The sequence below is a fragment of the Babylonia areolata genome, chromosome 7, assembly GCF_041734735.1.
Source record: "Babylonia areolata isolate BAREFJ2019XMU chromosome 7, ASM4173473v1, whole genome shotgun sequence".
In the NCBI taxonomy this organism is placed as follows: Eukaryota; Metazoa; Mollusca; class Gastropoda; order Neogastropoda; family Buccinidae; genus Babylonia; species Babylonia areolata.
In genome coordinates this window covers 2,865,204-2,888,353 of record NC_134882.1, presented here as the reverse complement: position 1 = coordinate 2,888,353, position 23,150 = coordinate 2,865,204, and the positions used below count along the sequence as shown (strand labels likewise).

Genomic DNA, 23,150 nt, shown 5'->3' with positions numbered 1-23,150 from the left:
AGTGGCATTACTTCCATGCCGCTCATTCGCAGCCATACATGCCACATACACAGCCACACGCAGGTTTGTCTGTCACAGTCACAGTGCCAGCAGTCCAAAGGGAACCATCAATGTTAGGTCGCCAGAGGCCACACACCACAGAAGACCCTGCACTACTGCTGAGTCACTTTGGTGGTGTTTGGTAGTGACTGTTCTGATTTAACATACTAAGAACACCACCAACTAAGCTCCCTACTGACAACAAGAATGGCTTAGTTGCGGAGCCAAGTAATGCCTGTCATTCAACACATGCAGGTACCCAATTAATACCCTATTGATCAATTTTAGTCATAACACCTTCTCGTGGAGTAAAACCTTTACTACAGGTCACCCCATGCCCCTCCATGCCAGTCACTGCTGATCCAACACTGGAAACCTTGACTGGGACTCAACACAAGGGTGGAAGTGAAAGTAAAGACAAAGACAATATCAAAGCATAGCATGGAAGGCCATATATTTGGGCACATTTTTTCTATATTAGTATATCCGATAGCGGTAATGCAGCTATACAGGTCCATTTTGGTTCAGGGACTGTATGAGGATACATGCATACTCTCATCACCCTAGTAGACAATCATGACAAGACAGTTGTGTAATAATTATATCAGTGCGTGCGTGCGTGTGTGTGTACATGTGTGTGCAATCTTTAGTTTCGCAAGTCTTTGCACTCCATCTTGTACCTTATCCTTTCGGCACAACCCTCCCCACCTGTACTCATTCACCACACATTCTGTTATGATCGAAAACCGTACTTTGCATCGATGATGGGCATTCAGATCCACATTTTGTGCCTTCGTTCAATCGTGCAGTTTTACTTTCTGTTTGCATTTTATTTGCTGAGTTTTCTTTTCCCTCCGATATGCAGTCCAGTTCCACTGCAGCAAGCAAGTCGTCATCGTCATCGTCAAAAAGATCCATTGTCGATGGAAACTATAGACTGTTGAATATCACAGTTATCATAACACAGAGGACTTTTTTCACAAATAATCAAAGCAGACGATTTGACTTCCGGTTGAAATTCCCGCCATTTCGGCAACGAAACGAAATCACTTTTCTCCCTGGCAGTTATAGACTTCGCATTTGCTTTATTCAGCGCCATTGAACAGTCTCTTTCCAACAGAATGGTGGGGAAAAAACATACTTTTTTAATCACAGAAATACCGATGGACAAGAAAGAGAAGCATACATCTTTTTAGTCAAATTGTACACATTAACGCAAATCACACCAAAAACACAGATCAGACGCGAATGTCGACAATATCAGATTGTGTGTGTAGCTGATTGGATGATTTCCAAGTTATGTATCGTTTTGTTTTTATTGTCATCAGAAATCAGTGGTTTGAATTCCGGCATAAGTTTATGTCCTTAAAATAAGGTTTGTGAACCAGTCCACACGCAGTGATTTCCGGCCATGGAGAACTGGAGAGTGAGAGGATCAAAGGGGCTTTGCCGGGATCAAACATTTTTGCAATAACTTTAAATGACTCAGGTCATCGGAATGGTTTAGCTGGTCTTTTATTGTATTGTTCCTCCATCTCCATACCCCATTACTGAATGCGAGTCTAACTCGTGTTGCACGATTGTGTCAAGTTAGCCTACTTTCAATCCCATTATGGTATGTAGACACATAAACAAGAAGGAAATGACAGCGGTAGTTTTAAGTTGCAAAACCCGCAGGTATGTTTGTGACATCGGCAGCGCAAGATTGATAGTCAGTGGTGAAAGTTGATAGGCACCTACTTTGGAATGTCATAGTATTTATCGATTTTGTACAATAGATCAGCAAGGGACCGGCTAGCTCGGAAGGGCGAAAAGTGAAGTGATAGTAGCCTGCCGGAGAACCCACTTAGAGTAGGACTAAGTTTTCATCCTCACTAATAGGTCTGTCACTTTCTGTAGCTTGTTTTTCTTTCATCGCAACCCAACAACAATAACGGCGTAAAAATCAAATTGATGATTGTGGCGGTCAACGCAGTGAAAGTGAAAGAATTATTATGTCATCGTTTGAGAATTTCTTATACCAAAATCCACATACAAACTTGTGATAACTGTAATGATTTGGTTCATTAAAAGTTGTGTACCACATGCCACTACCCCATTATGCAAACACACACACATGCACAGTCACACACACATACACATTATATCACATGCACATGTGTGTGTGTGTGCGCGCGCATGGAACAAATTAATTATAACCACTGTAAATTATTCAGCTTCCATCGTGATCAACCTCAAGAGAATTAGCAACAAATACATAGTGATATCAAGTGATGTATGTGATGTGAAGAATGCTAGGCCATCTTATGCGATCCAACAAACATTGATATTCGAGTGAACACACCAACTTTTCCTTTCAGTTTATTGTCACATACCTTTTTGTTTCAAACTAAGTTGACCCTTAGAGTTAGACCATGCAAGTTAAAAAAAAAACAACAACTGCTGCTTCTCAAGTTCTTGTTATCTTTCTATACATGTAAAAAAAAAAAATTTTTAAAAGAAAAAAGGTGTATGTGTACAAAATCCTCTTTCAGTTGATCTCTCATTTAAATCTATTGTTTCATTCCCATAGGGATAGTGCTTCTCAACAATATTAGTGAATCAGCTCTTCTTTCAGTCTGTTGCTGGTTTGGTTTGTATGAATATATGCCATTCAGCAGACTCCATCCCATCTCTTCTTCATTATAACTATTTTAATAATGTGTTATTTGATCTTTCCAGTTGCAGTAGAAAACATGGAAGATCTGTTCAGACAGTTGATGAATGTCTTGCAGTTGGATTGAGCTTGTATCATGCCCGTGAGTAAATGCAGTGCCCACTGATGTAAATTGTAAGAAAGGTAAAGATTTCACATTTTATTTTTCTGTTTCAGGAGACATTGAGACAGACCACAGGATTGGATATGTTGACAGTGGAGAAGAAATCAGCCACGGAGTTGCGTTCAGGCGCCGTCATGTTGTGATAATGATGGATGAGTAAAGATGGCCATGCACCGGTTTCTGGTGCAGGCAACGGTTGTGGGAGTTAACGACGGCAATGTGTTGTACCCGTCCTGCATTCAGTGCTGTGCGAAAATGCTGCATGACCTTCAGACTGACATGTGAGGAACCTTTTACAGTGTATATCTCTTTGTTAGCTGTATTTAATGTGTGTGTGTGTGTGTATGCATCATTGCATGCTTGTGTGTGTGCATGTATATGATTATACTTGAGATCAGGACCTGTTTCTCTCAGTACCGTGTAACTGTCAAGGACTCAAGTGCTGCCAGATGCTTTAAATCCAGAGGTATACTGATTGTTCCTTTCATCTTCTTTCCAAAACCTTTGTCCCAAATCGTGATGAGGTTGGGAACATCTATGTTACTATGATGGAGAGTGAAAGGGGGCCAAAACTTTTGTCCCAAATCGTGATGAGGTTGGGAACATCTGTGTGACTATGTGATGGAGAGTGATAGGGGGGACTTTTGTGTTCTGGTATCGTGCAGCTCTATGAGTGTTTATGCTGGGGGAAGGGAAAATGAGGAGGAAACAAGTGAAATGATGTGTGTGAGATGGGGGAAGGGGTGGTGTGGGGCTAATGGAGCTTGAAAAAGACTGACAAAGAATAACAGGAATGAAAAGAAAGGTTCTGTGAATGATGTTGCTGTAGCTCATTTTGATATGATGATTGTCTGGGAAAGAAATAATAATGATACTACATTACAATGCTTTAAAATCTCTCAGAGACGCAAAGCACAAAACACACACACACACATGCACACACAAACACGCATGAAAGAAATAGATGTGGATTTAAGAAAACATATATAACGGTGTGCCTTATTCTATTTTTGCAGAAAAGTTTGCAAAGAGAATATTTCTAGATTTGGTTTAAAGGAATGAAGGCTGGTTTATTGTCTATACCCAGCTACAGAAATTCAACCATCAATGATTAACATGTGCAAGCAAAAGAATCAAATGTAATTTATACACTGACGGATGAAAGCCAGGGGCTGTGGCAGACTGAAACAGACATTGAATTTCAGGTCTGTGTCCACTTCATCACAAAGGATGGAGTGAATGTGCATTGAATCACAAACCCCCCTACCATGCAGTGTGTGTTCAGCATGGTTGGACAGGGTTCGTCATTAACATTTTTTCACATGAGTGCCTGCGCTCTAGTTTCAGAATTTTGATGAGCGCAAACTGAAAACTAAGAGCGCACACTAAAAACCGTCAGCCTTCCTTTTTGGGATCAAATATTTCAGCATTTTGATTTTGCACGGCCGTGAAATCGATCATGTGCTCCACTTTTCTACTCTTCAAGTCTGAAGAGCGCTCTTTTGCATAGCCTCCCCTGATTCACTAGGCCTACTTCCGGTTGAACTAACAAAACGTAAACAGACGGCTTTCAAACTTCGGTAAATGCAAAACGATCGCGCTTTTGACTCTTGTTTGTGATGGACAATGGAATAACAATTTAGATACAGTAGTGTATGCTTATGTCTTTTCAAAATCAAGAGCGCAAGCGCTCTGAGTCAAGGAATTTTCCAGAGCGCAATTTGTTTTTTCAGAGCGTTCCGCTCAGCGCTCCCGTTAGTGACGAACCCTGTTGGAGAATGCAGATCCTCACAGGTGGAACATAACAGTTGTTTCAATACCAATGGATTTGCAGGCCCTCATAGATGGAACATAACCCTGTTTCAACACGAACTGATTTGAGAAGAAAGAACAAAAAAAAAAAAAAGGAAAGATGGCGGAAGAGAGCATGAAAACAAAAGTGCCAGAGAGAGAGACAGTCTGAGTGGTCATGATAGAAATAAAATTAAAAGTACCACAAACTCTTGTTTTACACATAAGGCTTTCTTATCTTTTTTTCCCCCCATTGTTAAGTGTATACATGATGTATGTACGGATGCATGAATGTATGTTGTATCAATAATGATATGTATATATGTGAGTGTGTGTGTATACAGTGTATTTTTTTCTTTAATCAATGGATACATCAACAGGTGTGTTTATTTCCTAGGTGGCACTGCCTGAGGTGCAACATCAGGTGCACAGAGTCGGACCTGTCATGGAGATACCGACTGTCCCTGTGTGTGGCTGACATGTCAGCCACCTGTCACCTCAGTCTGTTTGGGGGCACCCTTGTGCAGCACTTCGGCTGTTCTGCCACCTCCTTCCATCAGTACGTATGGGGCACAGCCTGGAGAATGAGGGGGTCGGGGGGTTGTGGTGCTGGGGTGATGATTTGTATTGTATTGTATTGTATTTCTTTTTTTTGTCATAATAGATTTCTCTGTGTGAAATTCGGGCTGCTCTCCCCAGGGAGAGGGCGTCGCTATACTACAGCGCCACCCATTTTTTGGTATTTTTTCCTGCGTGCAGTTTTATTTGTTTTTCCTATCGAAGTGGATTTTACTACAGAATTTTGCCAGGAACAACCCTTTTGTTGCCTTGGGTTCTTTTACATGTGCTAAGTGCATGCTGCACATGGGACCTCGGTTTATCGTCTCACCCGACTACCACTCAAGGTCTTGTGGAGGGGGAGAAAATATCGGCGGCTGAGTCGTGATTCGAACCAGCGCGCTCAGCTTCCATCGCTAGGCTGGAGGTTGTGACTTTGTAGGCAGCATTCTCTTCCCTAATTGTTTTTTCATTTTGCTTCACAGTGAATCCCCAACTGGACTGGTCTTTGGTGACTGAGCCATCTGTGTATATGATGTGTGTATACATGTGTGCATGTTGTATGGGTGTGTATGTATTGTATGTGTGTAGAAATGTGTTTCAAGCATTGCCATAGTGTCTGTCATCAGTGTGTTACCACAGGAAATGTAAGTGTTTTGTGTTGTCACCAGGTTTCTACACGCAGTGCCTATAGATGTGTTACCACAGGAAATGTAAGTGTTTTGTGTTGTCACCAGGTTTCTACACGCAGTTCCTATAGATGTGTTAACACAGGAAATGTAAGTGTTTTGTGTTGTCACCAGGTTTCTACACGCAGTGCCTATAGATGTGTTAACACAGGAAATGTAAGTGTTTTGTGTTGTCACCAGGTTTCTACACGCAGTGCCTATAGATGTGTTAACACAGGAAATGTAAGTGTTTTGTGTTGTCACCAGGTTTCTACACGGTGCTGACTCACAGGGGCATGGCATCGATGAAGAGATGACCAAAGAGGCTCTGCAAACAGCTCTGGTTGGCAACCGCTATGTCTTCTGTCTAAAAACCAGCGTTTTGCCCCAAAACAACACACCCTGTCCTGTTTCCAGCTCTTCCCGTCCAGCCGTCACCCCCAGCCTATGTCTGGCTGACCTCCTGAGGGTTGTGCCAGGGTCACAGAGATGCGATGGGAAGCTGAGCGACTTTGTAGCTGTTCAAATGATTCTGGCTGGCACCGGAACAGACAGCGATGTTCCGACAGTCCTGAGCATTCTCAAAGAGTTGGCATGCAGGCATCAGAACGGCTCTTGTCTGGCTGAGAGAGATGCCACAGACAGCAGTCAGTGTCAGCAAGGAAAGGGGAGACAAGTACCGACAGAAAATTCAGCACAGAGAAAGCAGTCGCTGATTAATAGTTGTGATGAACCAGATGAAAGCAGAATTGACAGTCAGGAAGCAGAGCACGGCCCCTGCACAGCTGGACATGATGCTGGTTGTGCAGTGATTGATGGCAGTGGGAATCAAAGCATTGTGTCTGTGGTGTTGTCTGCTGTTGATTCTGCATCACAGAGTTTCCTCAACAGTCCCGGGATGCTCAGGTTCAGCTGTCAGAGTTCCATGGATCAGGAATTCCCATCAACCCTCAGCTGCACAGGTATGGACAGTGCCAGGGAGTCAGCAGAGAGGTCCCCTCTCACAGAAAAGCAAAGACGCATCCAGATAAAAAAGAAGAGAAACAAACTGTACATCAATAATGCGTGTTCCACTCCAGTGTCAAATGTATCGTACAGTCAGTCAGAATCGAATTCAGTGGCTGAAGACAGCTGTGATTTTTCATGTCTTTCCAGTCAAGACTCTAAGCGTCACGGAGATTGGTTTCATGACAGACAATTTTCTAGAGCTCGCAGAATGAGCAGTAGGAATGCCAGTGTGGCGGCCCATTTCTATGCCAACACAATGCCTCATCCAAGTGATAGACTGGACACAGATAAGGCTTGTCTGAATGTGTCTGTGATGGACAAGACGAGCATAAACGACGAAACAGTGTTACACTCTGAGGACACCCTGTCAGGTGTGGAACAGGGAGACATCAGCAGGGAGACGTACCTGAGTGAAGGGGGGAACTCCCAGCCCCTCAGGTCCCCCATGGGTCAGGGGGTGTGTGGGGGTCAGGGGAACACGTCCTTCTCCACATCTCTCAATGACAGCTCCCTTCTGCTGGCCACTGCCCACATGAACCCACACATGGACCACACTCTTCCTGTGTCTTTGGGTCATGAAGACACGGTGTGTGTGGCAGGAAATACCCTGGACTACACCCAACCAACAGATTTCCTCACACTTGGTGAAGGGAAGCCTACAGTGGATGGAGAGTTAATGGGGGTTGGTTTGGTGAACAGCACGTCCGTGGGATTGGAACATCTGCAGGACATGCCCCACTCTGAAGACCTGTCTGTGTTCCTTCACGGCATGGATGACGACCACCACATGTCTGCAGGCAGCCCAGTGTGCCGCACACTGAGCAGAGAAGCAGACTCAGACGTGCATGGCATTGATGGAAAAGAACACAGCACAGAAAGCCCTAAACAACACAGCATAGCATACCACAAAGAACACAGCACACAAACCCCCAAACAACACAGCACAGCACGCCACAAGGAACACAGCACACACACCTCCAAACAACACAGCACAGCACACCACAAAGAACACAGCACACAAACCCCCAAACAACACAGCATAGCACAACACAAAGAACACAGCACACACACCTCCAAACGACACAGCATAGCACGCCACAAAGAACACAGCACGCAAACCCCCAAACAACACAGCATAGCACACCACAAAGAACACAGCACACACACCCCTAAACGACACAGCATAGCACACCACAAAGAACACAGCACACACACCCCTAAACGACACAGCATAGTACACCACAAGGAACACAGCACACACACCCCTAAACGACACAGCATAGTACACCACAAGGAACACAGCACACCCACCCCTAAACGACACAGCATAGTACACCACAAGGAACACAGCACACACACCCCTAAACGACACAGCATAGCACACCACAAAGAACACAGCACACACACCCCTAAACGACACAGCATAGCACACCACAAAGAACACAGCACACACACCCCTAAACGACACAGCATAGCACACCACAAAGAACACAGCACACACACCCCTAAACAACACAGCATAGCACACCACAAAGAACACAGCACACACACCCCTAAACGACACAGCATAGCACACCACAAAGAACACAGCACACACACCCCTAAACAACACAGCATAGTACACCACAAAGAACACAGCACACACACCCCTAAACGACACAGCATAGCACACCACAAAGAACACAGCACACACACCCCTAAACGACACAGCATAGTACACCACAAAGAACACAGCACACACACCCCTAAACGACACAGCATAGTACACCACAAAGACACAGAAGAACCAGATGGACAAGTGGCACCGTGCCAGAAAGGACAGAGCACTGTGCAGGCCAGAGCCCCCAACACCACTCTCAATGTTGCTTCCCAGCATTCACTGTCACAACACACGGACACAGACATCCTCCTGCCACGGCACACAGACACAGAGAGGACGTCCGGCAGCGAGCTGTCTCTAGATCTGTTTGAAGACAGCACATTGTCCTCCACTCTCCTGGAAGCAGCTTTTTCCTCTGAACTAACATCACCTGAAGGCTTCTCTGCCAGACCTTCAGCTTTCCAGGGGGGTGAGGAATGCCGTGATTCTCTCACATCAGACCAGCATCTGCGTGTCAGCCAGTTGGGCCGAGACATGTTCACTGAAACAGCAGAAAGGTCAGTGAGTGGGAGTGAGCAAGATAAGGATTCAAGTACTCCCTGCCCACAAAAAGACTTGCCCACTTCACACCAGACTCAGACTGTTACAGCTGGGAGTGGCAAACCTCCATGCAGAAGCAATGCACAAAAAGATCATCACAGAATTAGCATTGAACAAAATCCTCACAGACGAAGTTCCCAGAAACATCCACACAGAATAAGTCCACACGACAACGTGAACAGAATGAGTTCATGTTTAGATGTGAAAAAAATTAGTTCTGATAAAGATCAACACAAAACTAGTTCACAAAAAGACCAAGAGAAGAGTTCACTCAGAGATGAAAACAGAACTGGTTCGTACATGATACATCCATGCAGAATAGATTCACACAAAGGTCAGAATAGAACTGACCCACACTCCAGCCCGGTCAGAATCAGTTTACACAAAAATGCAGACAAATGGAAGTCACACCAGGACTGGCTTGGTTCTGTATCTGGTAGCCAGTGTGGTCATGGATGGGACACACAGTTACCATCGCCCATCACACAGCAGAACCACAGTGTGGTGGTGATGCCAGACTCCGAGGATCTGGATGTCTTCCTCACCAACCTGGACCACAACATCCAGCTTCCAACAGCAGCTGCTACATCTGCACAGAGGAAACACCAGAAGGAAGGTAGCGTTTCCCAAACAAAGAGTCACAGCTGTTTCCTCAACAGTTTTAACAACAAAGAGTTTCCACCAGCATATGTTACAACGGCATGGAGGAAACGCAACAAAGAAGGCAGCGTTTCCAAACCAAAGAGTCACTGCCATTTCCTCAACAGTTTTGACCATAACACAGAGTTTCCACCGACATCTGTCACATTAACACGTAGGAAGCATACCCAAGCAGTCAGTGTTGACCAAACAAAGACCCTCAGCCCCACAGGGCCAGCATGGCAAGCCAGTCAAGCCGCCGGCATCACTTCCAGCACAAAGAGGAGTTTGAAGAGAAGGGCATCAGACTACTGTCATGACAGTCACATGTCCATGAAAGAGGACTGTGATGGTGGGGTGCTGGCCAGCAGCAGTCAGTCAGTCAGTGAGGCCCTGGATGGATCGGCAGACCTGTTTTCCCAGAGCAGAGGGGATGAGGCAGAGGGGAGCTACTCCTCTACTGCTGTCACAGGCTGTGCAGACAGCTTCACCTCCTCTCTGACCCCTGTGCCAGGTTTCGGGTCCCACCTCGCCAGGTCTGAACTGTCACCACAGCCAGAACAGGACTCCGTCACAACTGTTGAAGGTTCTTTTTTATCCACAGATCATGTAGTGTATTCCCCTGTTGAAGCCTCAGATAGTAGTCATTTTCTTTCGAGAGACAGTGGTGACCAGATTTCTCCCAAGTCTTCTCATCCGGAGAGAAAAGTCAGGTTTGCTCGAAAGAGACGCATCAGCACAGTGAGGGACATGGATTTCAGATTGGAGCGGTACTGCAGCCCTCAGCAAGAAAGCCAGCAACAGAGGAATGTTCACCTGGCTCCTCCAAAACCATGCCTGAAGCAAGTCTTGACTCCAGTCACCATATACCGCCAGGTGTCAGGAAAAAGAAGTGACAAGAGCTGTGTGAAGGTCGACACCCAGTCTCCTCTGAAGCCAAGCACAGCAGCAGCAGCACATCATGCTGAGAGAGCACTGTCTGTAAAGTATACACTGAGGCAGCTACCAACGTTTTCATCCCCTTCAGCAAACAGACCTGGTGCATCCACAGACAAAATCTACACCTCATCTCCGTGTGTAAGAACAACTTGGGGTCAGGAGACAGGAGAAGTGTGCACTCCTCAAGGAACCTCAGGCTCTCAGGACCTGTTCTCCCCATGCTCCTCAGTGAAGCCAGGACAGCTGGACAGCACAGTGTGGGAAACACCTAAAGCACAGGGGAACTCTGTGGGTGAACGTTCTGCCAGAAGACGGAGATACAGAGAAAGTACGCCTGTCTCTGCTTCAACCTTTCACACACGCAGGGACGTGTCTGCATTCAATGGTTCAGACGTACTGTTTGATGACGACGAGGATGAAAACATGCCTGAAAATGGCTTGGTTTCCAAACACACACCAGTTGTGCTGGCTCACAGTCAGGGAGAATTTGGTGCAGGGGGTAAGAGAGTGGGTATGTTTGAGAGTGAGGCTGAACACTTCCGAGGCAGAAAGTCTGTGCGAGTGGATTTGTCATCTGTGTGGGCAATGTCGCCTGATCTCTTCTCTCCTTGACTCTTTTCTTTGTTTGGTAACTACTCTTCTCCCCCCCCCCCCCCCTTTTTTTTTTCAATCAGTGCTCTTCCTATCACTTTCAAATTGATGAATATTCCCTTTACTTCAAGAAGTGTTTCAAATAATCAGAGCTTGCTTATTTAGTTTCTCCTCTTCACTGTGGCTGGAGTATGAGGCGCCTACAACTCTTTTCCGATAATCAGCTGGTCCTAACTTTAATTAGCGGTTACATCTTTTAATACAAGAGACAGTGTATGGGTGTGAGAGGGAAAGACTCCAGAGAGATGTGTGTGTGTGTGAGAGGGAAAGACTCCAGAGAGATGTGTGTGTGTGTGAGAGGGAAAGACTCAAGAGACAGTGTGCGTGTGTGAGAGGGAAAGACTCCAGAGAGATGTGTGTGGGTGTGAGAGGGAAAGACTCAAGAGACAGTGTGCGTGTGTGAGAGGGAAAGACTCCAGAGAGATGTGTGTGTGTGTGAGAGGGAAAGACTCAAGAGACAGTGTGCGTGTGTGAGAGGGAAAGACTCCAGAGAGATGTGTGTGGGTGTGAGAGGGAAAGACTCCAGAGACAGTGTGTGGGTGTGAGAGGGAAAGACTCCAGAGAGATGTGTGTGGGTGTGAGAGGGAAAGACTGAAGAGAGATGTGCGGGTGTGAGAGGGAAAGACTGAAGAGAGATGTGTGGGTGTGAGAGGGAAAGACTGAAGAGACAGTGTGTGGGTGTGAGAGGGAAAGACTCAAGAGAGATGTGTGTGGGTGTGAGAGGGAAAGACTCCAGAGAGATGTGTGTGGGTGTGAGAGGGAAAGACTGAAGAGAGATGTGTGTGTGTGTGTGAGAGGGAAAGACTCAAGAGACAGTGTGTGGGTGTGAGAGGGAAAGACTCAAGAGACAGTGTGTGGGTGTGAGAGGGAAAGACTGAAGGGAGATGTGTGTGTGTGAGGGAAAGACTGAAGAGAGATGTGTGTGTGTGTGAGAGGGAAAGACTGAAGAGAGATGTGTGTGTGTGTGTGAGAGGGAAAGACTGAAGAGAGATGTGTGTGGGTGTGAGAGGGAAAGACTGAAGAGAGATGTGTGTGGGTGTGAGAGGGAAAGACTCCAGAGAGATGTGTGTGTGAGAGGGAGAGACTCAAGAGAGATGTGTGTGGGTGTGAGAGGGAAAGACTCAAGAGACAGTGTGTGGGTGTGAGAGGGAGAGACTCAAGAGACAGTGTGTGGGTGTGAGAGGGAGAGACTCAAGAGACAGTGTGTGTGAGGGAAAGACTGAAGAGAGATGTGTGTGGGTGTGAGAGGGAAAGACTCAAGAGACAGTGTGCGTGTGTGAGAGGGAAAGACTGAAGAGAGATGTGTGTGGGTGTGAGAGGGAAAGACTGAAGGGAGATGTGTGTGTGAGGGAAAGACTGAAGAGAGATGTGTGTGTGTGTGAGAGGGAAAGACTGAAGAGAGATGTGTGTGTGTGTGAGAGGGAAAGACTGAAGAGAGATGTGTGTGGGTGTGAGAGGGAAAGACTGAAGAGAGATGTGTGTGGGTGTGAGAGGGAAAGACTCCAGAGAGATGTGTGTGTGAGAGGGAGAGACTCAAGAGAGATGTGTGTGGGTGTGAGAGGGAAAGACTCAAGAGACAGTGTGTGGGTGTGAGAGGGAGAGACTCAAGAGACAGTGTGTGGGTGTGAGAGGGAGAGACTCAAGAGACAGTGTGTGTGAGGGAAAGACTGAAGAGAGATGTGGGTGGGTGTGAGAGGGAAAGACTCAAGAGACAGTGTGCGTGTGTGAGAGGGAAAGACTCAAGAGAGATGTGTGTGGGTGTGAGAGGGAGAGACTGAAGAGAGATGTGTGTGGGTGTGAGAGGGAAAGACTCGAGAGACAGTGTGTGGGTGTGAGAGGGAGAGACTCCAGAGAGATGTGTGTGGGTGTGAGAGGGAGAGACTCAAGAGACAGTGTGTGGGTGTGAGAGGGAGAGACTCAAGAGAGATGTGTGTGGGTGTGAGAGGGAGAGACTCCAGAGAGATGTGTGTGGGTGTGAGAGGGAAAGACTGAAGAGACAGTGTGTGGGTGTGAGAGGGAAAGACTGAAGAGACAGTTTGTGGGTGTGAGAGGGAAAGACTCAAGAGACAGTGTGTGGGTGTGAGAGGGAAAGACTCAAGAGACAGTGTGTGGGTGTGAGAGGGAAAGACTGAAGAGAGATGTGTGTGGGTGTGAGAGGGAAAGACTGAAGAGACAGTGTGTGGGTGTGAGAGGAAAAGACTCAAGAGAGATGTGTGTGGGTGTGAGGGAAAGACTCCAGAGAGATGTGTGTGGGTGTGAGGGAAAGACTGAAGAGACAGTGTGTGGGTGTGAAGGAAAGACTCAAGAGACAGTGTGTGGCTGTGAGGGAAAGACTGAAGAGAGATGTGTGTGTGAAGGAAAGACTCCAGAGAGATGTGTGTGGGTGTGAGGGAGACTCAAGAGACAGTGTGTGGGTGTGAAGGAAAGACTCAAGAGACAGTGTGTGGCTGTGAGGGAAAGACTGAAGAGAGATGGGTGTGGGTGTGAGGGAAAGACTCAAGAGACAGTGTGTGGGTGTGTGTACTGTACAAGACCAAATGTGATACAAAGCATCTCAAACTATGTGTGCATGCTAATACAGAGGTGCGTTTTTGTGCATTCTACTTTTCAAAGAGCATATGTTAATGCTGTGTGCATAGCAGAAGATAATCGGTCTGTGAACTGACTAGCAGGTTGTTCTTTTCTTCAGTGGCCTGGCCATATCATCCATATGGAATGGCACAGAATTCCCTGACAACTCCTCCATAGTGAGATGGTCTATATATCATATGGCATTTGCAACCAGTGAACCTACTTCCTCAAATGGGCAAACCTTCAGCATTGGCAGTTTGAGACTGCAGCTGGTGATAGAAGCTGCTGGTATGCTTTTTATAAAGAATACAGTGAGGACATTCGAGGAAGACCGCTGCCAGAGCCTTGCAGCTGCTCATGATGGGGGACTTAGAAGTTCTGTGTGTGCCCCTGCCCTGCATGCTGGCGTTCCATGCCCCTCCTGAAACCACACGTATGCTTTGGACTGCGAGCTGTGAAGTCACATGCATGTCCACTGATGATGGCATGAAACATTGCCATCCTTTCTTCCCTACAGACAACTGATTTCTCTTTGGAGAAGGATTAATTCTTTAGTTTCCCTCTTTTGAGGTGATAGCTATGGGAAAAAAGAGAAAGAACAAAACAGATGTAAGGTTTTGACTTGAGGCAAGTACACCTCAACAGGTTTCTTTGAAATCAGACTGGAATTAATTGCTGTTTGAATTTGATTAAAAACAACAACAACGAAAACACCTGAGAACATAATGTATCGATTTGACAAGACAAACTTTAATCAGCTTGATACTTCTTCCCTCCTTTTTATTGTTCTAAAATACTGCCTGTGTTCCATATTTGAATTGATGTTAAAAATTGTGCTCATAATTCTTGTCTGTGATATTGATGTCAAAATTTGCTTTTCTTTTTCAGTTGCTATTCAAACTTGAAGTTCATTTTATTTCATATCTGACTGATGCAGATGTGTTACGATGATGTTGAAAGGTTGTGTGTGTGTTCTCTGTTGCCAAGTGGTATGAAGTTTTAGGTGCTCTTGTAATTGATACATTGTATGAATAAAATGACTCATTAAGAGCCCAAACTGAGTTGATGCAGATGCATGTGAAATCATTTTATGCTTAGTTTATGATTTCCGTAACCTTAATATGACAGCTTGAGATGTTATAGTTTTGGCCACATCAAAATTAATGCTAACTTTCAGGTCATCTTCTTGTATATTCAGATACCATACCAAGAGTCTGAATTGGGATTTTCTTCCCAGTCTTTTTGATTGAAAAGTCAGTATCTACTGAGCAGATCTTGTAAAGAAAAGCTCCTTCAGGTTCCCAAAGTCTCTTCAAAGACATTTGGTCCAAGTGCCCATGGATGTGACGAAGCATGGTCTGTTTCAGTGTTTGTCTTTTTCCTGCCCCTTCTCTGTTTTATTTTGTTTTCCCTTCAGTGAAGCCTTCATGTGTGTGTGTGTGTGTGTGTGTGTGTGTGCATTCATGTGCGAGGCATATTATGTGCATGTTTCAGTGTGATGGTTTGTATAACTTTGGAAGTATGTATTATTGTCTTGGTATATGTGTTTTTTTTTCCCTTGTATGTTTTCATGTGTTGTTGCATGCTACTATGCAATACTGTTGGTTATGTATCGTTTCATGGGAGGTGCTTAGAGCCCACTATATTATGGGAAGCTTGCACCATACAAGTACTTATTTTTACTACTATGTTTATTATCATTATTTTCAAGACTATCAATCATTGAGTGACATGTACACCTTGAAGCAGTACATCACATGAGGGGAAGGGAGGAGGAGAGCAGTACAGGAGAGGTGGGTGGGGGGGGGGGGCAAAATATTTGCCCTACAACTTAAAGTACAAGCGAGCAGTTGTGGTGCTGTAATAATCTGCAGTGTGCAGTCATAATGTTAAAAATAAACAAACAAATGAGTTTTGTTCGCACTGGATTGATGAATGTCCTGAAGAGGTCAAGTCACTTTTCAGTGTCTCTACAATACATTTTCATTTTTCCTCTGCAATCGAGTTTGTTTCTGAACAGAAGAAATACGTATTTGATCTCACCAACTGAAAGGAGACTTACATACAGAGTTCTTACAGGTCATTTAGTCTGATTTTTTTTTTTTTAAGCCTTATTTTAATAATTTCAAGTCTTTTAAGTCTTTTTTTTTAAATGACCTAAGTTTGTAAATTTAAAAAGTCTAAACCACAAAAATATTTTTCAATTAGAAAAAAAAAAGAAAGAGAAGAAAGAGATAGAAATAATGAAAATTCTGTTTAAGAGATCCAAAAGGATCAATCGGACCAAAATCATGAATGAAGCAGATAATTCATTCAAGGGGCATAAGCTGGCACTCAAAATTTTGTACTTTCATCCCAGTTCCTGGCGCGATAGTTTTAGATTTTGGGCTTTTGGGGTTTCTAAGGTTTTAAAAAGTTTTAAAATTCTGTGATTGTAAACCTGAATGAACCTTGTTTCTATCATTTTTTTAAAATACTTTTTTTTTTTTTTAACTACATATGAAATATCTTTAACCATTTGAATAATAAATTGGAGAACAAATCAGATTTCTGTTTCTCTAACCAAGTGCTACAAATTAAGATTTTTAAGAATATACAAGTTCCAAATCATATCAAATTTGTGCCGAACTTCAGTGCATTAAATACCATCTCAATAATGATTTTTTTTCTCCAAATATGTCTGATTGTTTCTGGTATTTTGATGAACAGATCACCATATTGTTTTTCATACAATTTCAGTTTTTCATAGAAGTGTCACTGTGTTTCAGGCAGATCCATATATATATATATATATATGTATGTATGTATATATCTGCTACAAATAATTTGCTGTCCAGGTGCCAGACAGCAGCATAACCCAGTGTGCTAGTCATGCTTTGAGTGCATGCATATTTTTTGTGTGCCTGCTGGAGTGGATTTCTTCTGCAGTTCATCCCTGTTTTCAGCGAACCTGGTATATTAAGGGAAGGGATTTTTCCAATCTCCTGGGTCAACATACACATGTGTAGATCTGCTATTGCCTGAATACCCTTTGTATATGTATGAAGAAAATCAGACATGCACGTTAAAGATCCAGAAATCCATGCCAACATTTGATGGATCATGGAAAGAACATACCCAGCATGCACACCCTGAAAATGTAGTATGGTTGCCACATTGTGGGGTGAAAAAATGAGTCACACACATAAAAAGGTTACATGTGAGTGTGTATTTGTCTGAAGCCCGACTGAATAACATAGGAGACGAAGGATGAGTGCCCACAGGCAGCTCTCATTCGATTCCACCGAGGTAGGTAGCCTGTTGTGCAAGTGACTCATGAGTTTTGTAAAGCACTTAGAGCTTGGTCTTTGACCTAGGTGCTTGAATTTATGAGCATGACAGGTGAGGATTCTTTTAAACTCATACTATTTTAAATTATTGATTAATATAATTGACACATTTTACATAAACTTTCAGTTGATACATTTTTCGGCATACAAGAAAAGAGAGTGAGAGACAGTAAGAGAGTGCAAGGGACAATGAGATACTGTTTAAAATCATAATAAAAAAGTGTACATAAGTTAACATACTCACAAGCATATTCCTCCACAGGACACACGAAAGGCAGTTTAACTTTATTTCTCAGGTTTGCTGTTGTGTACATTTGGGACAAGAGTCAGGCAGTTTCAAGCATGACATACAATTCATCATGAGCATCTCCCATCAGTAGTAGAGGTCATGGTATATAGAAGAGGTTTGAAAAAAAAAAAAAAAAGAACCGCTGGATCTCTTGAATTATTTCAGAAAGTGGGGGGGGAGAACACACAATAACAGTTATCCCCCCATGCTTCCGATGTGCAAGTCAGTCTCTCACTGATCCAAAGTGTTCAATTCGTATGACAAAATGGTATCTGCGGGTCAGTGGCTTTTTTGTTTCTCTCTCTCTCTCTCTCTCTCTCTCCAGCTGGTTAAATGTTTACCAAGACTTTTCAAAACAAAAAAAAAATCTCTTACGTTGCTACACTAGTACAGATTTTACCAGCTGTTGACTCCATTGATCTCACAATAATTTCAGCCAGTATGAAGCATGAAAAACACAAGAGAAAAACGAAAGAACTGGTTTATCATGAAAGAAAACTTAACAGTATTTGCCATGGTCTGCACTTTCTTGTGACAGTGAAAAGAAAGGACGCAAAACAGATCAAATGAAATCCAACAAATGATCAGATCAATAAATGACTTGACTCTCCAGTGACTGTCTTTGCCCCTCAACTGTTACTGACAGGTAAGTTCATCAGCGGAGGGCTGTCACCTCACTGAGAGTAGACTGAATTTATACGTCAGGATGTCAGTTATGTAGACTTGGGACTGTGCTACTTTTGTTCAGCAAAACCAAGTACACCACTTACCCCCTGAAGTGCCATAGCATGTATCAAGTATGTGCTTTGTGATATCACTGATGATATCATCAATTTGACAAAAGAAGGGAAATAACTCTGGAAGACTGAAAATTCACATGTTTGATCAAAAGTGGTATGCCTCCAGACTGATTGTTCAGTATAGTTTTGAGAGGTTCTGTTCTTGATTCTCCCATCTTTTATCTGATTATTCATTATCATCTACTTTACTGTTACTACTTTTAGGTGTCTTTGCTCACATTTTCACCAGCTGCTCGAAAGAAAGAAATAAATAACAACAAAAAGAACATTTTTATGTGTCGCCTGATCCTGTTTTGGAATGCATGAAATGTGCAGGTTCACTGTTGGCATATATATTTTCATTTTGGAATTTATGAAACTGAGACCGATACGAAATTGTGTGGGGGATGGGTGTGTGTGTTTTGCAATGTATGAAATTCAGAATTGAGCAACACTCCATATGTGTGTGTGTGAGAGACTACATGCATAATACATGTTTGTGACTTAGTTAACTTTAACGCCTTGAGATTAGTTGAGTGCTGGGAAAGAAAACGGCACAAGTGGAGTTTCAACTCGTAAAATATTATGAAGAACAATCTGCCAAAAACTAATAAAGTAGTCTGGTGATATACCACTCTAGATCAAATTTGTGAATGTTCAGACTTCCACTGTTCCAGAGGCATTTCCCTTTTTTCGATGTCATCAGTGGTGTTACTATGTACATACATACCATTGTACTACTTTCTGTGGCACTCAAGGGGTTAAAAATATTTTCATATGAAAAGTCAAATTCTGAGATGAAAAAGAAAAGCTAACAAATGTGATATCATGATCCACAGATCCCACTGAAGATGAAACCAGAGAAAGAGGTAGATCCAAAGATTTCTTGAGATCCATCAGTCTGGGTTCCACATATATGAACATTGTTTTTTTTTAAGGCATGGGAGAAGCAGAGATAAACTGTCTTTGTCACAATCAGATACAGTGCTGGTGCAGACGTTTCAATTGTACGTTTTTCTTTTCCTCTGGTGCAGTCATAGTTGCACAAATCGCAGTCACAGATGAACTCTGTCAGAGTGTGCACACCAACACACTTTCACAATACAATTACACAAACAGACAAAGCCTTCATACATCACACAGTTCAAACATAACACAGTGACTGTAAGACAGGCAACACTATTTTGCAACACTTCGCTTTCTGCTCACTCTTCGTCAAACACCAATCCTTGTGAATGAAGCTAAAAGAACATAAACCAGCCCCATTCACCATCAACTGACTTGTTACCACACCTTCACACAACACAAACCTCAACATATCACCCATCTCTCAAACTGGAAACTACGTCTGATCCACAAACAAATCACACATGATCATAGACACACGATGCATTACGCCCACCAACACACAAAAAAGCTGAAAGACTACGTGTTGGTTTCCAAGAGAGAGGATTTCCTTCTGTTCACACCACGGCACTTCACATGTGCCTGTAATCCACAGAGAACTGTTTAAAAAAAACCACATGTACTGGCAATATACTGGTGAAGATTAAGGAGAGACAGAGGACTGGAAGCTGTGCCAAGACTTGACACAAAGAACAGCAAACTTTCAGCAGGAGTGAATGGAAACAAGGAAAGACTTGCAGATGACTTTAAAAAACGACAACAAAAAACACACATCACGTTCCTCACACCATGAGCACACAGTCTCGGCATCCATTCCTTTACAGTTGTATTTTCAGTGTCAAGGACATGTCAGCAGAGGCAGACTGAACCATGCACATAATACATGTACCACAACTGTTTAAAAAAAACAAACAAGCAGATGCCTGACCTTCACATAACCCCTACATGGGGTCAGGCACTGCTGCTGAAGTACAACATGAAAATCTTAAAAGCAACAATTACAGACACACAGTCAGACAGACAGCAGAGGTTTTGGGGGAAGAGAGAAAAGTGGATGAAGCTGTTGAGGAATGGAAACCATGATGAGCATGGGCACAGCCACAATAGAGGCAAAGAACCTCACACCAGCACATCACAGGGTCACGGACACAACACTGAAAGACTTCATCAACATCAAGACATTCTGTGGATCTGTCTGCGATGAACTGCCCCATGGAAACAAACCCAGAACACCCTTCAACACCAACACAGCATAAACATAATTTCTTTACACAAAAATCAAGTTCTGTAACAGGGAAACTCATCCCACCTATGTAAAACAAAAAAACACATATAATAATACAGCATGGTGAGGTGCATGTTTACATGGTGAACCATTACACTGAAATGACGAACTGAACATTCACCAGCCAAGTAAAAAAAAAAAAAAATTTCTTAAAAAATATTTATACAATAACAACATTCCAGCACAGCTGGGAACAAGTTTATTCACATTCAGTTCATACAACATAAATTGTATTATCTCAACACACAAGATTATGACCAAACTAACAAACCTGAAATACGAAACCAAATACTCTGCCACACACACAAAAAGGGGGACAATAAGAACAGTCTAGAAATAACCAATTCTCTCCCATGGATATTCAGATAGGGCCAGACTGAAGAGAGATCAATGTCACTAACAGACGGACAACCTAATGCCGTCTCAAGAGTGGGTAAGTTAATCTTAACCATCAAACTAATCTTTCAAATTCACTTTGATCTTATCAGATATTTCAAATATTAACCTCCAGTATTACCTCTTCTTTTCCCCGTTCACTCATGGCAGGTTTTCAGTTTCTTTTTCTTGTACCCTCTGGCATAATTTTATAGCGTTAAAAATTCTTCAGTTACTGAAACATATTGCCTGATGTGTGTCACTTCCACACTCAACAAATAATCATTTCATGACCAAGGAGTGATGGAAATCCTCAGGTCAGGCTGAAGTCAAACTTTAGAATTCCAGCAATTTTCCTGATTGATGCAAGGGGGAGGAAAGAGTATCATTATCCAACACTTCATCTGAAACCATTCTTGCTTATCAATTTTTGTGTATGGTACGCTCTGTGAACATTCCAGAAACAGTTTCTCAAATCTAAACTGATTCATATCTATGTGGGGCTGGGGGTGCAAGGAATTACAGCTGTTCACTACAAGCGCTTTTGTGTGAAACGCCTGGGGTTTTAACATCAGGTTTCTATGAAATGCCTGGGGTTTTAACATCAGTTTTCCATGAAAAGACTTGGGTTTTAACATCAGCTTTCTATTGTGTATCTCTCTTCTAACCCCCTACCCCGTCCCAACCCCCATGACACTGCCTAAAAACAGACGTTGATTTAATTCAGACGTGACAGGAAGGTCCAATGGAATGACTGTTATTGGTCTGACAGGAAACATGGATTGAGCCATTCATCATCTGTGGGAGAGAAAGGGAGGCAATCTGGGGCACTTGGATTCATCTGATCCTCACTTCACTCTCTGTGCGCTCTGAACTAGATTTACTTTCACGTTCACTTTGTACACATTTCCTTGCTCTCATTAAACTGTTTCATAAGATCTTGCTCTCCTCTCATCCAAGTACTTCTTGAGACAACTTTTTTTATTCTCTCATCAAACAAACTCATTTTGCACTCCTTTTCAGCAAAGAAAATTGTATATTCTCCCTAAATATCAATAAAACCTTAAAAATACACACACACAAAAAAACCCCAACAACCTCACACACAAATAAAGCTGATGTTTTTCCATGCATAGATATGTTTTCAGCATGATATATTCACATATATACATATTACACATTATCCATTTCATTATTTCAACTTAAGATGTCCATGCAGTGTCGAGTGTACAGGCAATGACAAGCAGAACACAGCTGGCAATATTTAGATTAGCAGCTTCAGCGAGTCTTTAAGATTCTTGTTGAAAGACAAAGAAACAAACAGTGAGCAGCCACAGAGGGGAGCTTTTGGTGTCACGTGAAAAGCAAATTCAACAAACAACATTACAGCACCCCTTACCACACCATGCAAAGAGACAACAGAGAAAAAAGAGAAGTTTTCTGTGCTTATTTACAGCTGTGTCAGCCAAAAGACCATTGCAAGACCATAAAATATACTGACGAGTGCAAAACAGCAAACAGTTATATGTACAAGAAATTCTTTCATTTGGAGAAAGCATAAAAAAAGGATCACAAATACTGAAGAAAGTCCAGTTTCATTTACACTTTGACAAAATAAAAGACAATGGATTGAGATAAACGGAAGAGGAGATATCAAAGATGAATCCTTTTCACACAGAAAATGTCTGCCAGAGATCTAGAGTTTGCTTTACTCTTCATGGACATTGAGGTGGGACATAAATAAAACATGGCACTTCAGGGGACCTTTCACATGGTTTACTTCTATCACCGCATTTCATAGTAGTGGTGCAATACAGATATTTTTCTTTTCTTTCTTGATTTTTTTCTCTGGTACATAGGAAGACAACTAAAATTTCATGAACAATTATAACTACAGAATTTGCTGTTGTTTTTTCCCATTTAATCTGAAGAGGAAACTTTACCACTTATTTCAACTGACAAATTCAGATTTCCAGCTTTATTTCTTATATCGATTATTAAAGGATGGGGGAAGGGGGGGGGAGAGGAGCCATTTCTGAACCTACCAGATTTTCTCTCTTGGTTTCTCTGGATGACTTTGGAGTATGGTATTAATATTGAAGCTTTCTTCTCATTTCCTTCGCACAAGATGGTTTCTCTGGATGACTTTGGAGTATGGTATTAATATTGAAGCTTTCTTCTCATTTCCTTCGCACAAGATGGTTTCTCTGGATGACTTTGGAGTATGGTATTAATATTGAAGCTTTCTTCTCATTTCCTTCGCACAAGATGGTTTCTCTGGATGACTTTGGAGTATGGTATTAA

The 23,150-nt window shown here is 42.9% G+C and overlaps 1 protein-coding gene across 1 annotated transcript in view; it reads right to left on the bottom strand.

Moving 5' to 3' along the window:
* The window catches only part of LOC143283651 (ATP-dependent DNA helicase DDX11-like), a 93,910-nt gene extending 92,958 nt beyond the window's left edge, over positions 1-952 (bottom strand). Inside the window, exon 1 of the mRNA XM_076589860.1 lies at positions 792-952. Coding sequence (XP_076445975.1) covers positions 792-867 — 76 coding nt within the window. The 5' untranslated portion in view covers positions 868-952. The remainder of the gene's footprint in view (positions 1-791) is intronic.
* Between the last annotated feature and the right edge of the window lie 22,198 nt (positions 953-23,150).